The 19,723-nt window shown below is 41.8% G+C and overlaps 1 protein-coding gene across 5 annotated transcripts; it reads left to right on the forward strand.

Moving 5' to 3' along the window:
- The first annotated feature begins 667 nt into the window (after window positions 1–667).
- CASC3 (CASC3 exon junction complex subunit) lies at window positions 668–18,993 on the forward strand. 5 transcript variants are annotated; one of them, XM_044446921.1, is made up of 14 exons: window positions 668–871; window positions 4,010–4,037; window positions 4,831–4,868; window positions 5,295–5,450; window positions 6,263–6,414; window positions 6,977–7,153; window positions 7,342–8,030; window positions 10,565–10,629; window positions 11,275–11,386; window positions 12,217–12,315; window positions 12,990–13,219; window positions 15,460–15,582; window positions 15,739–15,795; window positions 17,541–18,993. In XM_044446921.1, the coding sequence occupies exons 1-13, from the start codon at window positions 668–670 to the stop codon at window positions 15,772–15,774; spliced, it is 2,109 nt and encodes a 702-aa protein (XP_044302856.1). In that variant the 3' UTR covers window positions 15,775–15,795; window positions 17,541–18,993. The 5 variants fall into 5 exon arrangements, with proteins under 5 accessions (XP_044302856.1, XP_044302853.1, XP_044302855.1 ...); XM_044446918.1 differs by having other exon boundaries at window positions 15,752–15,795; XM_044446920.1 differs by having other exon boundaries at window positions 15,739–18,993.
- Window positions 18,994–19,723: the final 730 nt, after the last annotated feature.

A 19,723-nucleotide genomic window follows, 5' to 3' on the forward strand; every position in this document is an offset into this window, starting at 1 on the left:
GGAAAAAAGGCGAGATATAAATTCAATGTAATAACAATATAGCTGATGTTTGGCTCCGGAACGGAGTTGCCTTAATAATAAAAGAGTTCAGAATCAGCACTGAGGTTTTAAGACCGGGCAACTCTAACCTCACTTCGACTGCTTCTGCATCGTTCTTTTCTGCCTCAAATCTAGCACCTAATCCCTTCGGGAGACTAAAAAATACATCCTCAACTGTGCTAGCGTTACAAGATACGCAGAAATGACGTCACTGTCGCAGTGGGTAAACGTAAAGGCAGAGGAGGAGAGATTTCTTGCGGATTACGCACCTCCTCCATACTGCAGTCCCTGGGCACGTAACGCTGTTGCCAAGCCGTTCTTTGCCTCTACACGTTAAAATGAAGAGCCGCTCGCCCGTGACGTCACCTATTTGTCATGCCTTGATTGGCGCAAGTTGTCTTCATTCCCTAGACCTTTTTTCTCCATAGACTATGTTTCCTGTCGTTTCTTAGGCGTTCGATCGCAAAGGATTCTGGGTAGAATGGGAGAGGTCAAATCGATCCCGCAGTGCTCGGCGGGGATTGTAGTTCTTTCGTAGCCTGCGTCTTCTGTGTTTACCCGTCATCCTCCTTGCGCCACCGTCTCATAACCGTTTCGCTTCTTGTTTCCACTGTTGGGTTCTGTCAAGATGGCGGATCGTAGGAGGCAGCGCGCTTCGCAAGATAGCAGCGACGATGAGTCTGATTCGCCTTCTGGAAGTACAGCCCCTTCCCCGCGCGGTGCCCATCGCCTTGGCCTGGCTGGAACGGGAGGCAACGGTGGTGGTACAGCCGGTACTGAAAGTGTGGAGGTGGCGGTGACCGTGGGAGTTAGCCCGGCCGACTCGGAATGTGTGAGTGGAAAGAGTTGGGCGGGGAAGCGGGAAAGGAACAGCCCTCTGATCGATGCTTCCCCGGCCGTGCCTTGCTTTCATCGGCAGTTAATCGGAACACAGGCCTCACCTTGGCTCTTTTCGCCACATAAAGACGCGCGAATGGTTCTGAGGATGTGCAGGGTCTTTTGTGCCTCCTGTTGAGTGACCTCAGCCAGGGTCCAAATGTTCCAGACTCAAATAATGTAGTTTTTGGGAAAACCTGAATTTTCAGTGCCTCGCATTTATTTTGGGTTCCCACTAGAAATGAAAGAAGTGGCCACTCTGCTAATAAGGACCTCTGAACATATGCGGAGTGATTCACTACTTAATAGCCTGAGTTTGTTTTCAGCTATGTGGGATTTGGTGATAAAATATCTGAGGTGTGCCTTATCCCTGTTTTCTTTTGCTCCTACTTTAGAAATTTAAAACAGACCTTGATATTGATACATGTTTCTGAGAATGTACAGAATCTTGCTTGTGTCTATGGCAGATAGATTTTTTAAACCCAATTTCACATTTTATTTCTCAGGCTTATAGCATCTTTGCTAGTATCTCTTGTTATGTAATTTGTTGACATCTTCCGCAAATTCAGCTAGGGTTTTTGGCTAATTTTGTTTAATAGAATGGTTCTCAGTTTTGCTCCTATTTTCCTAAGAGTTAAGATGGAAGCCCCAAACTCCAATCATGCTGTTACAGGCTTCAGACTTATGTATATCCAGGGGGTAAGAATAATCCCAACTGTATCTTGGCATATCTGGTTTATTTTAAGTGCCAGTGTAGACACTTGAGTGGTAGGATGAAAATTACATAACTATCAGGACAGGAATTAGTGACTGCTATGTTTCTGCCATCTGCTTTCTTGACTTCCATGTTCATTTAATGCATGATTCTCAAGATAAGGAACTGATGGACCCCAACAGATTCTTGAAAGCAAGGGAATGTCAAGAAATAAAGGCACAATTGCAGAGAATGGCAGCAGAAAAATCAGTCCAGTCAAAAATATGTGAATGGTTATAAAAATAAATTGTACTAAGCAGTAGCTACAGGTTCCAACTTGTTTCAAACATTAGCACTGATTTCTTAGGGCTCTTTTCTTTCTTTTTTTCAGAGGAAGTTATTGATGTTCTGTGTCTTCTATGGTGAGGGTATCCTTGTCCTCTAAAATGCATTTGAAAAAAGCACTCTTTTGGGGGAGGGGGGGTGATGGAAGAAGGGAAAAGTTCTCTGTCCTTCTGGAACATCCTGATACTTCACTCACTTGTGTTGAAGGCATGCAGAAATCACATCAGAAAAAGTTACCTTAAATTAGCCTTCTAACCTCCCTGCAAATTAACAGACCCCAGTCTCCTATTCATGAAATGATCTGTTGGCAGGCAACTTCCTGCCTGCTGCTTAGACATGAGCTCCTTGCAGTGTTTATCCAGGTAATACAGAACATCCTTCAAAAGTTGTCTCCCCATTTATTTATTTATTTACTTACTTACCAATCATTCAATTAGTCAAGCTCTCAGAATGATTTACATAATATTAATTTCACACATGTAGTTATAAACAAACAATGCCTCACAACAGATAGTCTGGCTAACTTCAGTTACTCAGTTTTCCTGCAGACACTGCAGCTAGACAAGATTGTCTCTACCCCACTGCAATTGCAAGTGCCTTTTGGCTTGTTGTGTCTATTTCCCCCCAAAAGATCACTCTCCACCTTGACAGGTGGCTTTTGCAATCTCTGTCTTGAAAGCCACAGAAAATCCCTTCACAGTGCCCAAGAGCACCTTGGAGGGGCTGTCCATAGTTGCCAAACTATTTGATAGCTCACTGTCAAAACTGCTGGGGATTTTTTGAAAGAAGTTCACAATTTTCCATATTTCCAAATGCCTACATTCTCAGAAACAAGTGGAAAGAAAGAGTACCCTTTGCATATTCTGGTTAAAAAAAAAGATGAGGATCTTACAAAGATGGTGTAACCCCCCCCTTTTTTACAAGCACAGATCACTTCCTTTTGAGAAACTAAAGAGGAAAAAAAGCTATTTGGAGTCTCTCTCAATCTCATTGTCCAGGGTTGGTACTTGCTGCATTTCAGCAGTGGCTCTCCCTGGACATCACCCAAGTAAGTCTCTCTTTTCAAACCTCTGTAAGTACATGGGTGCCCACTTGTGAAAGATCAAAAATAAAATTTCAAAATGTATACAAATATCTGCTCACATTAGGGAATCCAAGAAATAGCGAAATTTGGTTGGCAGCCATGGACAATCTCTTTGGAGTACTGTTTTGGCACTTTGAAAGGGTTGTCTGTGGCTATCAAAATGGGACTTGCAAAAGCTGGCTGTCAAGCTGGAGAGTCTAGGAACAGGAAACTTTAGTAAGCTGAAAACATGACAGGGAGGGCAGGAAGCCAGTAATCACCAACCCCAAATGCTACTTGGGCTCTTGTGGGGTCTTTCACAGGCAGGTGCCCAGGCATACTTGGCAAGAGCAACAAGGGGATTTTGTTGCTCTTGCCAAGGGGCTTGCTTGCCCCTACTTTCTGTGATGACAGTTTCTTGGGTTCAGATGACACACAAACCCCTGGAGCAATCTCTGGTTTCTCAAAGTACTGATAACTGAAAAATAAGCCACTCTGGGAGAAAGGGTCTATATTTACTTGACATGCTAAATTAATCTGGTTCCATCAGTGATTAGCTGTGAAAAACATTTTTCACAGAGACATCCCAGGAAAATGGTTGAAGTATATCCTACTTGATACTTGGTAGCTTTTGTAGTTGATAGTGAAAGCCAGTTGGGGTAGGGAGAAATAAAAGGTATAGCAGAGAAATCAAGTTGATTCAAGAGAATAATTTTCTGAAATCACTGATATGTAATCTCTGGGTCCTAGCTAAACACCCCATTCTCTGCCAAGACCTATGTGAAATGCCTCTTGCTTTTTTTGTTGTTATTTGTTCATATTATATGAGTATTTCAAATTTGTTTAGTTTCTGGGGAAATCCTAAAGTCTTTCAGCTCTGCCTTCCATTTTGTCTTACAAATAATTATATTCATTTATTTATTAAATAAATAACTTATTTTCCCTTGAACATGCATAACCTTTTTAAGGTAACATTTCTTTCTTTTCAACAGGAAAGTGAAGATGGCATAGAAGGAGATGGTAAGTTATGAGAATTTTAGTTTTAGTGATTGAGAATGTTGATATAAGAGCATGGATTTGCTAGGTTGATGTTCTCAAAATTAATATTCATCTACTGTAAGAAAGGGCCAGAGAATCATGCCAAGGCATCACAGGGAAGATGAGCATTAAGAAAGTATTGAAAGGCCAGGAGAGAAGCAGTGTTATTTTCTGGAGGAAATTGGTAGCAAAGAGAGCAGCAAGGCAGGAAAGTGAATTGTTTCAGGGAGCTGAAAGCCAGTGGACAACTTACGTTGGATATGGAGGAGCTAAGATGCTACTGGGCAGTGGCAGAGGAGAGGTGAGAGAGAGACCACCAAAAGCATCAAAGACCATGGCCAGGAATTAATAGAACTCTAGCAATAGGTAAGAAAATATTGTAGGGAGTTGAGAAAAGGTACTATTATGATAGAAGGTGAATAATGCCAATACAGAATTCTTGATAGAAATCTCTCCTCAGCCCTCTCACATTAAGAGGCTGAATATAGTGTGGCAAGGAATGACTTGAGAGTGAACCAGAGCTTTTTGTCAAGAGCAGAAATAAATGCCAAAAAAGAGGGGGGAAATTATGATTTACAGGAAGGCACAATAAAATGTGGCAGAGTGAACCATGGAAGCAAAGGATAGGGAGGAATCAAAGATAAAGCCAAGTGATCAATAGAATTGTCAGAGAATACAAAGAGTATATGAAGGGAAAGGACTTGGGAGAAAGTCTGATATTGCACATTGTAAATTCGAAAGATACATCTAACTTCAAACAATTCTTTATTTTTAGCTGTTCTCTCTGACTATGAAAGTGCTGAGGACTCTGAGGTGGGTTGAAGTTTTACTGACAATTACATAAATGGCTGTTGGTGTTCTATCTTGTACAAGAACAGAAGTTAGCCTTTTAATTGAAAAAAAGAATATTCAGGGCTATTGTGAAATTTGTTAGGTAGATGTGGATCTCTTGGCTCCAAGCACTATTTAGACTGAAGCTAGGTTACCACCCTTGTTGTGAAAAACAGCCCAGCTCTTATGTCCTGACATTTTTGTGGATGTTTGTCCATCTTCCCAAATTTCAGGTTTGATTAGTGTGCTAGAAAATTATGCCTGTTTAGTTTTTGAAGATGTTGGGAGGGCCGTTAGATTCCAGATGGTAAAACATGAGTCCACCATTCATATCTGCGCACTGTAAGGATACTTTTTTACCCCATCCCAAAGTAGGGTAAAGTAAATTGAATTGAATGCTTATTTCAGGCTGAAGAGGGGGAATACAGTGAGGAGGAAACATCCAAAGTGGACCTAAAGCAGGACAGTAATGATACTGAACTGACAACAAAAGCAGACAAAGGGGATGAAAAAGCAGAATCCAAAGGCACTGTGGCGGGCGAGAGGCAGAGTGGTGATGGACAGGTATGTCTTGCTGAATGGAAAGTACAGGTAGTAGCTAAACTAAAATGTTGTCTTGGATGCCTTCATGTCTGAAGAAATCAGTACAGTAACATTTTAAAACAAATTCCTTCGTTTTTAAGACAGCAAGTTTCTCCTGTTTTGTCTTATACATAATATTTTTTGCCATTGAAGCATATTCCTACACTTTGTCTGTGTATATTATAGCTGTTGGTATTATTTGTCCCCAGTATTTTGCAATATTTAATTCTTGCAGTAATGACTGTATAATAGATCAGTGCATTATCTTTATTCACTGTTCTAGCAGTGACATATCTCACACAATAATGCATTGAATTATATCTTATAAGTCAAGAGTCTTTCCTTTAAAAAAGACAAAACCTTTTCCCAGTGTTTTTCAGCTAGAGGGCAATTTCAAGTAAAAATGATAGCCTTTCATTATGTGATTCATATTTTTGTTTATGTAAACTTTTGTAACACTCCTCTTTAGTATCCATATGTATATGACTTGCCATGTTTTGAGCCTATGTTCTCATATATGTACCCACTTACTCAATTTGTGATATACTAGCACAGTTTTGAAAAGAGCAATCTTAATTATTTCACATTTAAAATTAGGTACTTCTTTTACTTGTTTACTTCATGTTTTGGAGGGAGTGTGTTACTTGTATTCCCAAGTAGCTGGTCTATATTTAGTAGCAATTTTTTTCTTGTGATTGCAATTGATTGAAACAAACTTGATAAGGAATGTCAGTATTCTTACACTTATGACAGTTTTTAGTAGCAGGATGGGTGCTTTGTTTCCCTCTTTGTAGGAAAGCACTGAAGCAGTTGAGAACAAGATTGGGAAAAAAATTCCCAAGCACCTGGATGATGATGAGGACCGGAAGAACCCTGCATACATACCTCGCAAAGGTCTTTTCTTTGAGCATGACCTTCGTGGGCAAACCCAGGAAGAGGAAGTCCGGTAGGTGACATAAGCAGCAAGAAAAGATGGTGGACTGTATGTTAGATGTTGGTTGGGCTTTAACAGTTGGATAGAGTTACAGAAATGGCTACTCATGATTCAAGGAGTACTTCCCAATACAGAGAACTGTATTTAAGTGTATCAATCCAGTGAATATTGTAGATGATAAAATCAAACAAGGAAGTTGAAGGAATGCATGAGACCTATTTGAAATGTTTTACAGACCACAGCAATGTGGGAGGGCTTTGAATTGTGATCTACAGGAAATTAGAGCTCTGGAAAAGAATTCTTTGCTTTACAGAATTCACTATATTGTTAATCTCCGAGACCCTTAGGACTAGGCCTTCTCATTTGTTGTAATTCTCCCTGAAGAGGCCTCCCTTTAGTATCTTCTTGGCAAACTGTCATCTTCTTTTAATTTGGATTTCTTGAACTCCTCTTCTGTATAACACTGGTTTTAATTCTGTTTTCTCAACTATGGTTTTGAATCTCTTGGCTTGTCCTTTGTTGCCCAACAGCTGGGGTAGAAATTAATACATTCACCCATTCTTTCTCATATAAGGCCCAAGGGCCGTCAGCGAAAGCTGTGGAAAGATGAAGGTCGGTGGGAGCATGACAAGTTCCGGGAAGATGAACAAGCACCAAAAACAAGGCAGGAATTGATTGCTCTTTATGGATATGATATTCGCTCATCACACAACCCTGATGATATCAAGCCCAGGAGGGTTCGCAAACCAAGGCAAGTGAGCAGCGATGAGGCTGTGTGCATGTATTTGTTATGGAATACTACTGCAAAGACCCTGAGGGCCTTGGTTTCTTTCTACTTCAGGTAGTAAAAAAGGAATACTAGTGATAGGGAGTTGACTACTCTGCTTTATATAGCTTAAGGAATTCACTTCTGACTTATAGCTTCTCATACCCTTTCAGATTTGGTAGTCCACCACAGAGAGAGACAAACTGGTCCAATGAATGGCCAAGTAAGCCACCGCGACATCAGAGTTTGGACAGTAGTCCAGTGCCACCCCGAACATTCATCAACCGAAACTCAGCCGGGACAGGACGGATGCCTCCACCAAGGACTTTCACAAGACCCAGTGGCTACAAAGAGACCCGCCCAAGCTATCGTGCTGTGGATGTGAGCAGTCAGCATGCACCTCGCTTCAGTGACCATTCAAAGCACGAGAACAGTTACCGGGCCAGGCGCTCCGAGCCAATTCCCCCACGAGAGCCTTCTCCAGAGGCAGAGATTCCACATACACACAACAGCCCTGATAAAAAGGAGGAAGTAATTTCAGAAAGCCAAGCAACTCCTACTGATATTCTGCAGCCGCCACCAGATAGACCTGTGGAAAAGAAGTCCTATTCCCGGGCAAGAAGAAGTCGGAATAAAGTGGGTGAGATAGGGAAGTTGGCTGATGAAGTCCCACCTCCATCAGGCTCAACACCAACACCCCTGAAAACTACAGAGGTAATACCATCCCAATCACCTGCAAAGACTGGTAACTGGGATGTACCTGTTGAAGCCAATCTAGATGGCCTTGAACAAGACATGACCCAACTGAATATAACAGAACAGAACTGGAACCAGGGACAGCCCCAGTTCATACAACCTCAGGGTAAGTTGCTCAGAACTCAGACTTAATTTAGGCTTATAATCCACCTTTGCAAAACCATTCAGGAAGGATAGTTTTAACCCCAAATTCTAACCAGTCAAAATATGCTAGGCATTTGTAGCCAAATATTGCTTGCTGATCAAACTGTAAGTCCTTTCTGTTTGTTCTTTTCTGAGAAACCACCTATTCTCATCTGCTGACCTTTAAGCCCCAAGGCCTGTACTTGTCCTCTTCCTGTCTTCATTTGTCTGCTACCTTCTGAAGTCTTTGACTCTTGCTTTCCTCGGCTGATGTTGCTGCTTTCCTTTCTTTGCTTCGGCCCTTCTGTCTGCCATGCTCTTCTCTAGGGTTTGATTGGTGCAGCTAGTCACTATTAGAGTTTCTGAGTATTAAAAAAATAGACACCCTTCTACTCATCCTGTGCATCTGTGATATTAGAGCATCTTGTTCAATTGGTGCTGGATGCTTGAATATTGTTTCAGTTATTCCCTAACCTAATTGCTGTACAAATTTATGGTAAACTAAAACTCCCCTTATTTATCTCTGGTTGATAAATGTTTGCCTACATTGAAAAGCCTGAGGGTGCTCAGTAAATCCTCCTGTTTGTGTTGCCTTATTCTTTTCTCACAGAAAACATTCATTTTTTTTCTGAGAAAGCACAGTGAATATAAAAGAAAAAGCCATCTGAGAGAATTGTCACCATTCTGGGTCCTATTGAACTATTTCAGATGTGTCCCACAAAAGTTGCTAAACATAATTACCACACTTTTAAAACTAATCTTTCCAACCACGATGATTTTGAATGTTGCTTAACAAACCACAGATAGTTACCTCAAAGTCAAGTTCTGCATTGTCATGGCTGGATGGAGTAGAGGTGATAGGCGTTATCATGGAACATGCACAGCTGCAAAATACCTACGTGCTCTTCCTTGGAATGCAGAATTGCTTATGGGAAAGGGAATTTGGGATTAACAGGATGCTCTGAAGGACACTTTTCTAGCAGACTCAGCTTGGGGCAGAAACAAATCACTTTGAGAGCAGTCCTCATGTTCCTGGCAGGGTATCCCAAGGACAGGAGGATTGCTTGGAACAATCCTTTTGAGCCGGTGTCAGCACTTCAAGCTCAGAGGGAAGTTGGAGAGCTGACTCCAGCTAACCTGCCCACTTGCAACCGGTGTAGAGAGAATCAAACTAACTCCCCTCCAGAAAAGTCAGAAAAGCAATCACAAAGGCGGAGGAAAGAGGGCAGGATTACAAAATAATCCTGAGATTTCTTCCTTTCCCCTCTAAAACACCCTTGGAAGTAGGTCTTTAAAAACCCTGAGACTTAAATAGAGTTTTAAAGTTAGATTGAGACTGGACTGGGTTAATATAAGATTAAATAATTGTACTGGCACAGCAAGGTTTGTGCTGGATTTCTTTTTTGCTAAGACTGGATTTCTTTTCTTCACCTACACAAAGTCAGCACAATAAAACTTGAAACATGGATCTCATTCACTTACAGGCTGTGCCTATTTCAGATATAGGTTTGCACAATTTGATACTCATTTTAATGTTTCCCTGCATATACAAATGTAGTATATCAGAGAAGCCTCATTAGCATTCTCTTTCCCTGACATCTCCTTCTATATGCTGGGAATCTTTTACATGAAAAATATTCAGTCAATGTCACTTCACTTCTATAATCTAAGATGCTATATCCCAGAAACAGTTTTATTTTGTTCGCTGTTTGTATGAACTAGCCCTTGAGCAGAAGAAAGTAAACTTGAGGAATAGTTGGGGTATAATTTCATTTCACTGATAATTCACTTAACCTGGGCCCTGCAGTTTAAGAAAGGTATGGGCTAGCTGGAAAATGTTCAGAGGAAGGCAACAAGGATGATCCAGGGACTGGAAACAGAGCTCTATGAGGAGAGATTGAAGAACTGGGCCTCAAAAAGAGAAGACTGAAAGGAGATATGATAGCACTCTACAAGTACTTGAAAGGCTGTCACAAGGAGGAAGGGCAGGATCTCTTCTCAATCATCCCAGAGTTCAGGACACAGAATAATGGGCTCAAGTTACAGATGATTCAGGTTCCCAGGTGAACATCAGGAAGAATTTCCTGACTGTTAAAGCAGTATGACAATGGAACCAATAACATAGGGAGGTTGTGGGCTCTCCCATTGCCACCCCCACCCAGCAAAATAAACTGACATTCTTAAGAATCATAAACTTTTTTTTCTTTAGTTGTCACATTCTTTTGTTGTGCAGGGAGCTTTTGGTGCAGGTGGTTAGGACAAGTCAGTTATCCTAATATCAGGATAGATATCAGGAATAGTGTATTCCTGAACACACTATAAGTTTTTAGTGTCCCTGCATACCCATTTGCCTATCTTCCCCTCAGCAACTTATGTTTCTTCTCATTTACATCTTTACCCAAGAAGTTCCTGAACTTGCTTTCTGTGCCTGAATTCATCTTAGTACTAGTGTAAAGTTGAGAGTAATTTTGATTTTTTGTGTTTGTTTGCATTTTGTTTGTTTCTTTTCCCAAACAGGTATTCCTAACCAGATGCACATTGGGACAGCCCCACCCCCTCAGTTCAACAGGATGGAAGAGATGGTAAAATCCTGTGTCCTTTTCCCGCTTCTCAAGTGCTGGGTCTGATGGGCACCCAGAGGGGGAGATCAAGGGTTCTAGAATTTCCCCTGGTGAATCCACACATTCTGTAGTCAGAAAAACAAAATCAAGGAGGTAGAACAAACTGGGTGGTTCAGGCCTGCTTAAGAAATTCCCCTTGTGGTGGGTTAATGTTGTCCTGGTTTTGAAATTATCTGATCTGGTACATAAAGCACCCCCTCCCTACATTTCTTTGTTGGCAGGTATGGAACATAAATGCACTGGGCAAAGCATGTCAACCCAGGTTTCCTGCCTCTCTTCTCCTTTCCCTGTCTCCTGTTTCCTAAGCACTTTGTTGTGGTTTCACTTTGGACTGCCACCACTCCCAAGTCCCCAGAATTCATCAGGTTAAGAATTAAGTGTAAAGAGCCTGAGCAGCTGGTGCTGCTTTTTAAATTAGAAACCTAAATTGAGAGCTTAGGTTCTCTGGATTCCTCAGAAGGTCCTTTTTCAGGAAATATCAGGTATTAATGGATCATAAAGATGGAAAGATCTTGACTTTTCAGCCAACAATGTTTGCTGCACAGGAAGAGGGTGTTTTACTTGTACAGACTTGTATGAAATCAAGACATTGTTGTGATTTTTCAGGCAGTCCAGGGGGGGCGTGCAAAACGCTACTCATCACAGCGTCAGAGGCCTGTCCCTGAGCCTGCTCCACCGGTGCACATAAGCATAATGGAAGGGCACTATTATGACACATGTAAGTGCACATTGCTGCTAACAGTCTTGATAAGCCTCGACAGCATTTGCCAGGCTGCAGGGTTGGAGAGGGCTACAAACCCATTGACTTCATCCTGTTGTAGTATGTCTGAAGTGCTCTCTCAGTGAGAGCTTTTCCATGTATTCCAGACTAATAGAGAAGAAGGATCTTTTGGTGAGGCAATGAATGGGGATTACTGTCAAAAGGTCAAAGGCACCTGCCTCTGGTGAGCTGGCAAATGGATTTGGGGATGCCTGGTTATTTATTGTTGCTTCTTGCAAAACTGGAACCCTCAAATATTGTCGGTTGGGATTGCTGGCAGGAGAGGCTTACACTGCTCTTTCTCTGAGCAACCCTCAAACAACCTCTCCCAACTAAAGCTCTCTTATGTATGTGCTCATACGTGTGCCTGGCCCCAAGTCTCCTACTAGATGTGACTCTCCAGACCAAAAGGTTTGTGTGCCCCTGCCGCAGAGGAATGCCCGACCATACATTTTTAAAATGCTTCATCTTTTTCATCTCTTTCCTCTAACAATCCTGGGCTCATGATAGCTTTTACTCAAAACAGCTCTGTGAGGTGGAATCTCATAGCGAGCTAACAGCTGATCCTGTCCTACCTAATAAACTTAATGTCTGAGTGAGGATCTGAACCCAGGTGTACCATGCACCAACTCTAGATGCTGATTGTGGAAATGGTTTCTGCATGATCTGACCTGTGTTCCTTCCCCAGCCCTGATAGGAAAGGTGGCACCTTTTAATAGCATCCCAGTGTGTTACTGCTAAATATCACTGTCTGTGGAATAAAGATTGTATTGAATGGTTCATTGCAGTACCGTTCCAAGGACCTATATACACCCACAGTGAGAATCCTGCCCCATTGCCTCCCCAAGGTGTGATTGTTCAGCCAGAAATGCATCTCCCTCATCCAGGTATGAACTTGACTTTTCACAGCTCCTCTCATTTTTCTCTAAACCCACATTTATTTGGGGGGGGGGGGGGCATACTTGACATGAAGATACTTATATCCCAGAATCACTCTTTTTAGTTGAGCATTTTCAACAAGTATTTTGTTTGCTATGGAAAAAGTGAGGTTGCTCATGGTAGATGTTTTGCTCTTTCCTCTATGCAGATGGCAGGTCCAGAATGGTGGGAACCATCAGTTTTGCCCTCTGGGCAGCTCTTAGCTGAAATGGTAAACCCTCGTAGCCACAGTAGTGAAAATGAAACTGGGGTTTGGTTAATGTGAGCTAATAGTTTAACAGCATCTCATTTGTAGGTTTCTTTGAGTTGCTTATAATGTTTGTAGGGCAAAGAGGCCGGGCAAGCAAAGCAAAAACTCATGACATTTTAAACATTAATGGACTGGGATTTGTGCCAGTCCCAAGGATTGACCCTGAAGGATCAGCCTTCACAAGCATAGAGCAGGGTGTTATTTCCAGGTTATTTGCTCCTGCAGGAGGCAAGCAGAGTTATTTGCGTCCAGCAGAACTCTTCTGTTAATGGAGCACACAGCCTCAAAACTATTATGTACTTCAGCCCAATGTTGAGGCATTTTGATCTCAAAAGCAATTATTTGGTTATTTTGTGTGTCTGTCCCTACCAGGATTACATCCACACCAGACACCTGCACCTTTGCCTAACCCTGGTTTGTATCCTCCTCCGGTCTCTATGCCCCCTGGACAACAGCCACCGCCGCCGCCACCACAGCAGCTGCTGGCACCAACCTACTTCTCCCCTCCTCCCGGAGTGATGAATTTCGGCAGTCCCAGTTACCCCTATCCTCCAGGAGCACTTCCGCCACCCCCACCTCCCCATCTTTATCCCAACACTCAAGTAAGTTTGTTCTGGTTTGGTCTTTGAGCTTTGAAATACAGGGTGGCAGATGACAAGGAAGCGAAGTACGGCTGCAGACAGACTTGCTTATTTTCAGGGCTAGCTTTTGACCTGCTGCTCAGCTCTCTTGCAAGCACTGTGCAAAATGGTAAACAGGTTGGCTTGTCTCTTCTCAGAGGTATGAGTCTGAGAGATGAAAAGGGATAAAGAATGCCACATATTGGAAAGTATGCATGGCGTGGCAGTGGCTGGATGCTTGCTAGTAGTTGTGCTCTGTAGGAAGCAGTTCATCCAAAGTGGACAAAGATGAATGTTTTAATTAAACATCTTTCCACTTTGTGAGTGAGACTGAACTGTGTAATAACAAAGGGAGGAGTTAGAGCTCCATTATCAGGAGCTCCATTATTTACAGTCTCAACACCTGTATCTAGCCACTTTGTGGGGATTTTGCATTTTAAAAATGTAGTAGTATTCAGAATTAGGAAACTTCCTGTTCTCTAACAGTTGTGGATATTCAGATTTATGTAGTATCTGTGTGACAATGGAACTGAATATTGATAGCCTGTTTATGTCCTAATTAGGGATTTTTCCCTACATTTTGTTTGCCTCTAAGTTGTGGCCACTGTGAAACACTGGTGACACAATCAGTTTTCTTACTTTTAATCACCCATACTTGATGTAGGGTAGGATTGTCCCTATTGAGTCTCATCCTGCACCTCTTATAAACAGAAAAATCCAGTCCATGGAAGCAAACAGCATCCTGAAACTACCTGAAAGTGATGGGTGGAGACCTTGTATGTCTGCAGAGCAATTGGCCCAGTATTGATTTATCTCTTTTCCACCATCATTCGTGAAAAATAGTTTTCATGCTGGTACTATTACGACTAGACCTGGCACTATCCTAATGTACCACTCCAGTATTGCTATCCTAGAATGTATGAGAGTTGCAGGCAGAGGATTTTAAGGAATAAGGTAGGGAATGAGCTATATCTTTCTGCTGAGAGAGGGGCAAATCTCAGTCCTGGGGATACATTCACTTCATTGTAGAAAATGTGTGAGTTGTTTGTCACCAAAATTCTTAGGGTGCTGTACAATTAAAAGAACAAAAGTGTATTATAACAATTCAGTACTAAAATAATTCAGAAGTAGTGGCATCCATTGAATGATCCAGACCAAACATGAATAAATAATTAAGAGTGGATGCCAAGAGAGTTGCTCTCAGCAGGCATTCCACATGCGAAGCCTCTCCGCCAAAAAGACCTTCCCATTGCCTAATCTTGGACAGCAAAGGAACCTGCAGGCCACATGCTTGTGGTGGACATGCAATAAAAAGCGATACTTCAGGTCTTAAGGTGTCAAGCTTTTTAGGACTTTATAAGAATGAAGTAGCACTGGTATCTTGGAGCAGAAACCCAGAATCGGGTGTAGTGGCAGCTTGCAGTTATGTCTAGAAGTGTTCAGTTAAGCAGAGCCAAGGGTATTCAGTAAAATGGGACCTGATTGTAGAAGTATCATGGTAGGAAATTAATAACTAAGAAAGAGTAGCTCATATATTATATGGCATGTACACTGACGGAGTTCTGTTGCTGTCATATAATTTGTACAAAAACCTTCTAAAACATGCACCTGCTTTTGATGAGAATGTGCCAAAATGCTGCAAGCAGCATATTGGAGTGGTTTATTCTAGTATGTTATGGAGCTCAAGGGGGCACACATGGTATTCCCTGGTTGGTATCTTGTCCACCAGAGCTGTTCAGCTTCCACAAGCTGCCTGAATGGTCCATTCTCAAACCTTGCCATGGGACTAGTGTGGTGCTCTGTTAAAACCCACTTTGCAGAAGAAAGAATCAAGAAAGCTTGGTAGGATATGTTGATGAGGAAGACCTCTGCTTGAATTAGGATTCAGTGAATCAGCAAGGAAATCTTAAAGCAGTTGCTCTTGTTAATGAATAAGGAAACTGTACTAGTTTTGGGGATAACAGCTTCTTCCAGGGAACCTGCCTCTGCGAGATTTAGGCTAGTATAATTCTTAAATATGTATTTAGCGGACAGTTCAATAATTTATTAATATGTAATGCTGTATTGTATAATCTGACAATCTGCTATGTATTAATGTTCTCTGTGTTACATGTTGATGTACAGGTGTATTCTGTGTTTACTTTGTATTTTGGTTCCAAATGTATAATTTGGGACTAATTAACCCTTTGGAACACATCAATAGTTTTCTCTTGGGTTTACAGGCCCAGTCTCAGGTGTATGGGGGGGTTACCTATTACAACACGGTCCAGCAGCAAGTGCAGCCAAAACCTTCGCCACCGCGAAGAACATCCCAGCCGGTTACCATCAAGCCGCCCCCTCCTGAGGTATCTCTGACTTATCCTCCCCTATTTTCCTCTGTTTTGTGATCAAGTGTGCTTCCATGAAAGGGAGTTCACAATTCACAAGGCCCCACTCTACCCACAAAAGTGGTTCGAGAGTGCAAAAAATCACTACCTGTTTTGATATGTTGCAAACTCTAGATTCTCGTTACAGGTTGTAAACAGGGCTCCAGTTAACATTTCTAAACGGTTTTGAAGGTGAGCTTAGAAGTTAAGAACAAAGTTGATGTTTGGATCCTGTTTAACTCAACCAAACAAAGTCCACCCCATTAAAAATCCATGTTGCTAACTGCAAGATTGCCATGTGACAGATTACTTCACAGTAAAATTGATTGCATTTTTAATGAAGTGTAAAAACAAAGCATTATTTATCTGATTTGGAAAAACCTTTGTTTCTTCCTTTTAATTTCCTGTTTTAATGTGCTTTTTGGTTCACATGAAAATGTTGCTTTTCTTACTTCACCATCAAAATATTAATTCAGTATATTTAGCAAATTGCAAAAAGAGAGGGGGGTGCTGAACTGAGCCCTTCTCTCTCAGAATTGGTGGTGAGATAGTATTGTCTAGGAATATGCCTTTGTAGAAATCTCATACTTCTTCCATTTGGTAAGTCACAAATCTAGATTATAAGCTCCCTAAATCTTCTGCAGACAGCAAGGGGCCATTTTTTAATCTTCCCTTCTTGATTTCTTGAAGTCATTTCATAATCCATTTATTTGGGATTTCTAGCATCATTCAGACCTTTGCTTACTCCACAAAAGGCAGCAACTGCTAACAAGGTTAATGGCTCATCTGCATAACGCTCACTTTTTTGACATGTTAGTGGTAGCTCGTTAACTTCTGGCTGATAAAGTTTACTGTTCTCTAGAAATGCATGCAGGCTTAACTCACTAAAAGCATAAACCTTTGACTGCAGCATGATAGTTCAGTCTGTAGGTGAGGGTTTAAAGGGGAAAAGGGCCATCCTACCAAATAATTTCATCTAGCCAACTAGTAGACTGGGGGAAGCCTGAGCTAGAGCCAGTCGTCATGTGTGCAGGAATACTGTAGTTTCTGTTCTGAAAAGCATCCTGTCATGTGAACTGAACCACCTGCACTCTGAAGTGGTACAACCTGACACAGGTTTACCACCCCAGTAAGAACAATGTTGCACTATGAATCACCCACCGCTTTGCTGGAAGTATCAAGCTGAGGAAGGATCCCCAGGCCATCTATTCTGATTTATTGACCTGTTGGTAAACAGCTGACTCATAAGGTACAAGAGAAGTGAAAAGGTTGTATAAAGAACAGTGCAAAGACATGTGCATTTAATAGAAGGAGGTGATAAAGGGTGAGATCGGAACATTGATTCAGCCCAGGTCACAGCTGACCATAGTTTCGACCATGGATCGACTCCACAGAGCTCATAGGTCATATGTTGCCCTCATATGGCCATTTGTATGTTGTCTCACAGACATAATTGCTGCTGAAATCTGAGGGATTCTTTTGTAAAATGGTGTATTTCCCCACATGCTGTGCTTTCTAGTAGAATCAGCTACTTGAAGGGCTGGTGGGAGCACAATGGGTTGGGAAACAAAGCTGTGTGCAACTCTGTGCCCTCATCCCAGCACAATTGCTGGGATTTTGGAAGCACCTTTGTTGACAGTGACAACTTCGGCAGAAGCGTGTGCCCCATGAAAGACTCCGTAGAGGCTAGTGGAGCCTTCCAGCCCCAGAGAGTTGCCCTTGGTTAGACCATAGCTGTAGATTCAACTGGAACCCCATGGCAAAAACTTGGCACACTAGAGGTGAATGGAACAGGCGTGGGGAAGCAGGGCGATTTCCTGCACAGAACTTTCATGTGCCCTGTCAAGGCCTAAAACTGGTCAAACTTGCTACTTCCAGCTCTTAAGCCTTATTAATGCTTGGTCTCTGATTCCTTTTCTCCCTTGTTTGATATTTAGGACAACAGAACTGAAAAATCCAAAGAAAGGAGCAACACTTAAGGACTCCATGTTTTGCTGATTTCAGTAGAGTACCAGATCTGGCACCTGTGGCAGGCAGAAGACATCTATGCGTGGAGTCTCTATGCTCTTTTTCCATCGGTAATAAGCAGTGCGCATGGGTGCAGGCACTTCTGCTATGATATACTATGTCAGTCTCGTGGTTGGGGACAGCTTGTCCATCAGTAGGGCATCACTGAAATTGCATATCTTTTCATTCATTCTCTTTCTTCCCCCCATGCAAACCCATGTTCTGGGGCAAGGAGACTACAAATATTGGATGTAAGATTTATCTGCTCCCTAAGAGAAGCGGTTTTCACTCTCCTTTCTAGGTGTGACTGTTTTTAGGTGTCTAACTAAAACTGCTCAGCTCGTCCTTACGTTATGTTCCCATTTGAAGAACATGACATTACTTTTTTTCTCTTCTGTTTAACTGGTCTTGTTAACTTTACCTGAGTTGTGTGAAATTGTTTTCCTTGGCTGACTTTTTTCAATAATATGATTTTTCAAATAAGTCCTTCTTGTACAAACTCTTGCTAGTTTCATGGATTGAAATTAATAGTTGAATTTGGGAAAGGAATACCTTGTCTTGAAAGCAGTAAATACCTTTTCTATTGCCACTTTTCTTTCTCCCCATTCCCGTGCAAAGGGAAAAAAGCTTATTTTAGGTTAAGTCCTAGTGGCAATTGCCTACTTGATCCTTTTAACAAAGAGTTGTTCCTCTTCCACTCCTTGCTTTGCTACCACCCTGAGGAAAGTAGCCTTTAAGTGTGCTAGGGTAATCAACAGGCACATCTGTGATTCTATGATCTGTGTGGTCATAGCTTGCAGTGAGCTGTAAACGTTGAAACTTCACTGTCTGACTAGCCCACTTTGTCCTGCAGAAGGTAGGAGGGCCATTCATTTGCCCCTTGAAATAGCACGGACCCTTTGCAGCTCATCAAGTGATGTTCTGAAGGCTATCTGCCTGTTTGCCTGCACTTTGCAGCTTAGATCTTGCCCGCCAGGCTGCATGGCTTCCACTGACCCTCCCCTGCACTTTGTGGGTATTTTTAATTCACTTATAAAACCACTCTAGGAAGTGGGCAACCAACAGCCATTTGCGCTGGGCTGTCTTTGGCACAAGGCTTCTGGGAGCTATTCCAGGCCTGTCTGCTTTTTTCATGCATGTGTAGCTTCCTATGTGAAGTACCATCATTGGTTTTTTTTTTAATTTGATAACCCTCTTAATTTAATTTTTTTTAAAAAAGAAGTACAGCTGGCATTGAAGAAAAGCCCTTTATGTTCTAAATGTATTTGTTTTTTCTCTGCCTTAACGTTTGAAATGTATCCTTTTAACATATCAGTCTTGAAATTTTAGACCTAATGACACTGTGATAGCTAATTTTTGTTAATAAACATTTTTGTTCCCATTCTTCTTGTGGTGCTGTGTGCGTGTGTGTGTAGTTATTACTAAATGTGAAAGATATCATTTATGGTAGAAATTATTTCATGGTAATATTCTACTTCATGCATCTTGAAGCAAACTTGCATAGCTAGGATTGCATGTGTTACCCTGTAACCTGAAAATGACATGAGACATTAACAGAATTATGGGCATATTTTTGTGTTTTGACTGCTGTAATTTGGCTTCCAAAGGTCAGCTCTTTTAAGAATTTGCCAATAGTGTCCAAGAGGGCCTGGTGGATAAGTGAATACCTTGGGGAAGTGTACCACTCATGTTGTGCGGGACCACAGACTCCAGGTCCCTCTACTTTGTTAGCCTACACACATTTCTGCAAGTAAGTGCAGAGAAGCTTACTATCTTCAAATCCATGGGATGTGTGGGAATGGGAAGAAGAGGGGCATTTCATGGGTCCTGCATGTAGACTGGGCAGCTTTGAACACAGGAGAAATACAGTGGAATCAGTTCCCCAAAGAGGTTGCTCTGCCAAATTGGGTGTGTTGACTATTTGCACTGAATAGCAACCAAAACAGTAGAGGGCAGCATAATTCACACCAAGCCCTCCTAGGAGCTCTAGTGAAAAGAGTGAGGGACCATGCTTTGACTACTCTGGAGTATAAATTTTCTATCATTGAATAATAGTGAAAAGGAATTTCAAAGGTCACTGTTCTCCCTTCCCCATTTCCTGCAATTTTGGGAT

The sequence above is a fragment of the Varanus komodoensis genome, unplaced genomic scaffold (assembly GCF_004798865.1).
Source record: "Varanus komodoensis strain SLA01 unplaced genomic scaffold, ASM479886v1 scaffold50, whole genome shotgun sequence".
In the NCBI taxonomy this organism is placed as follows: domain Eukaryota; kingdom Metazoa; phylum Chordata; class Lepidosauria; order Squamata; family Varanidae; genus Varanus; species Varanus komodoensis.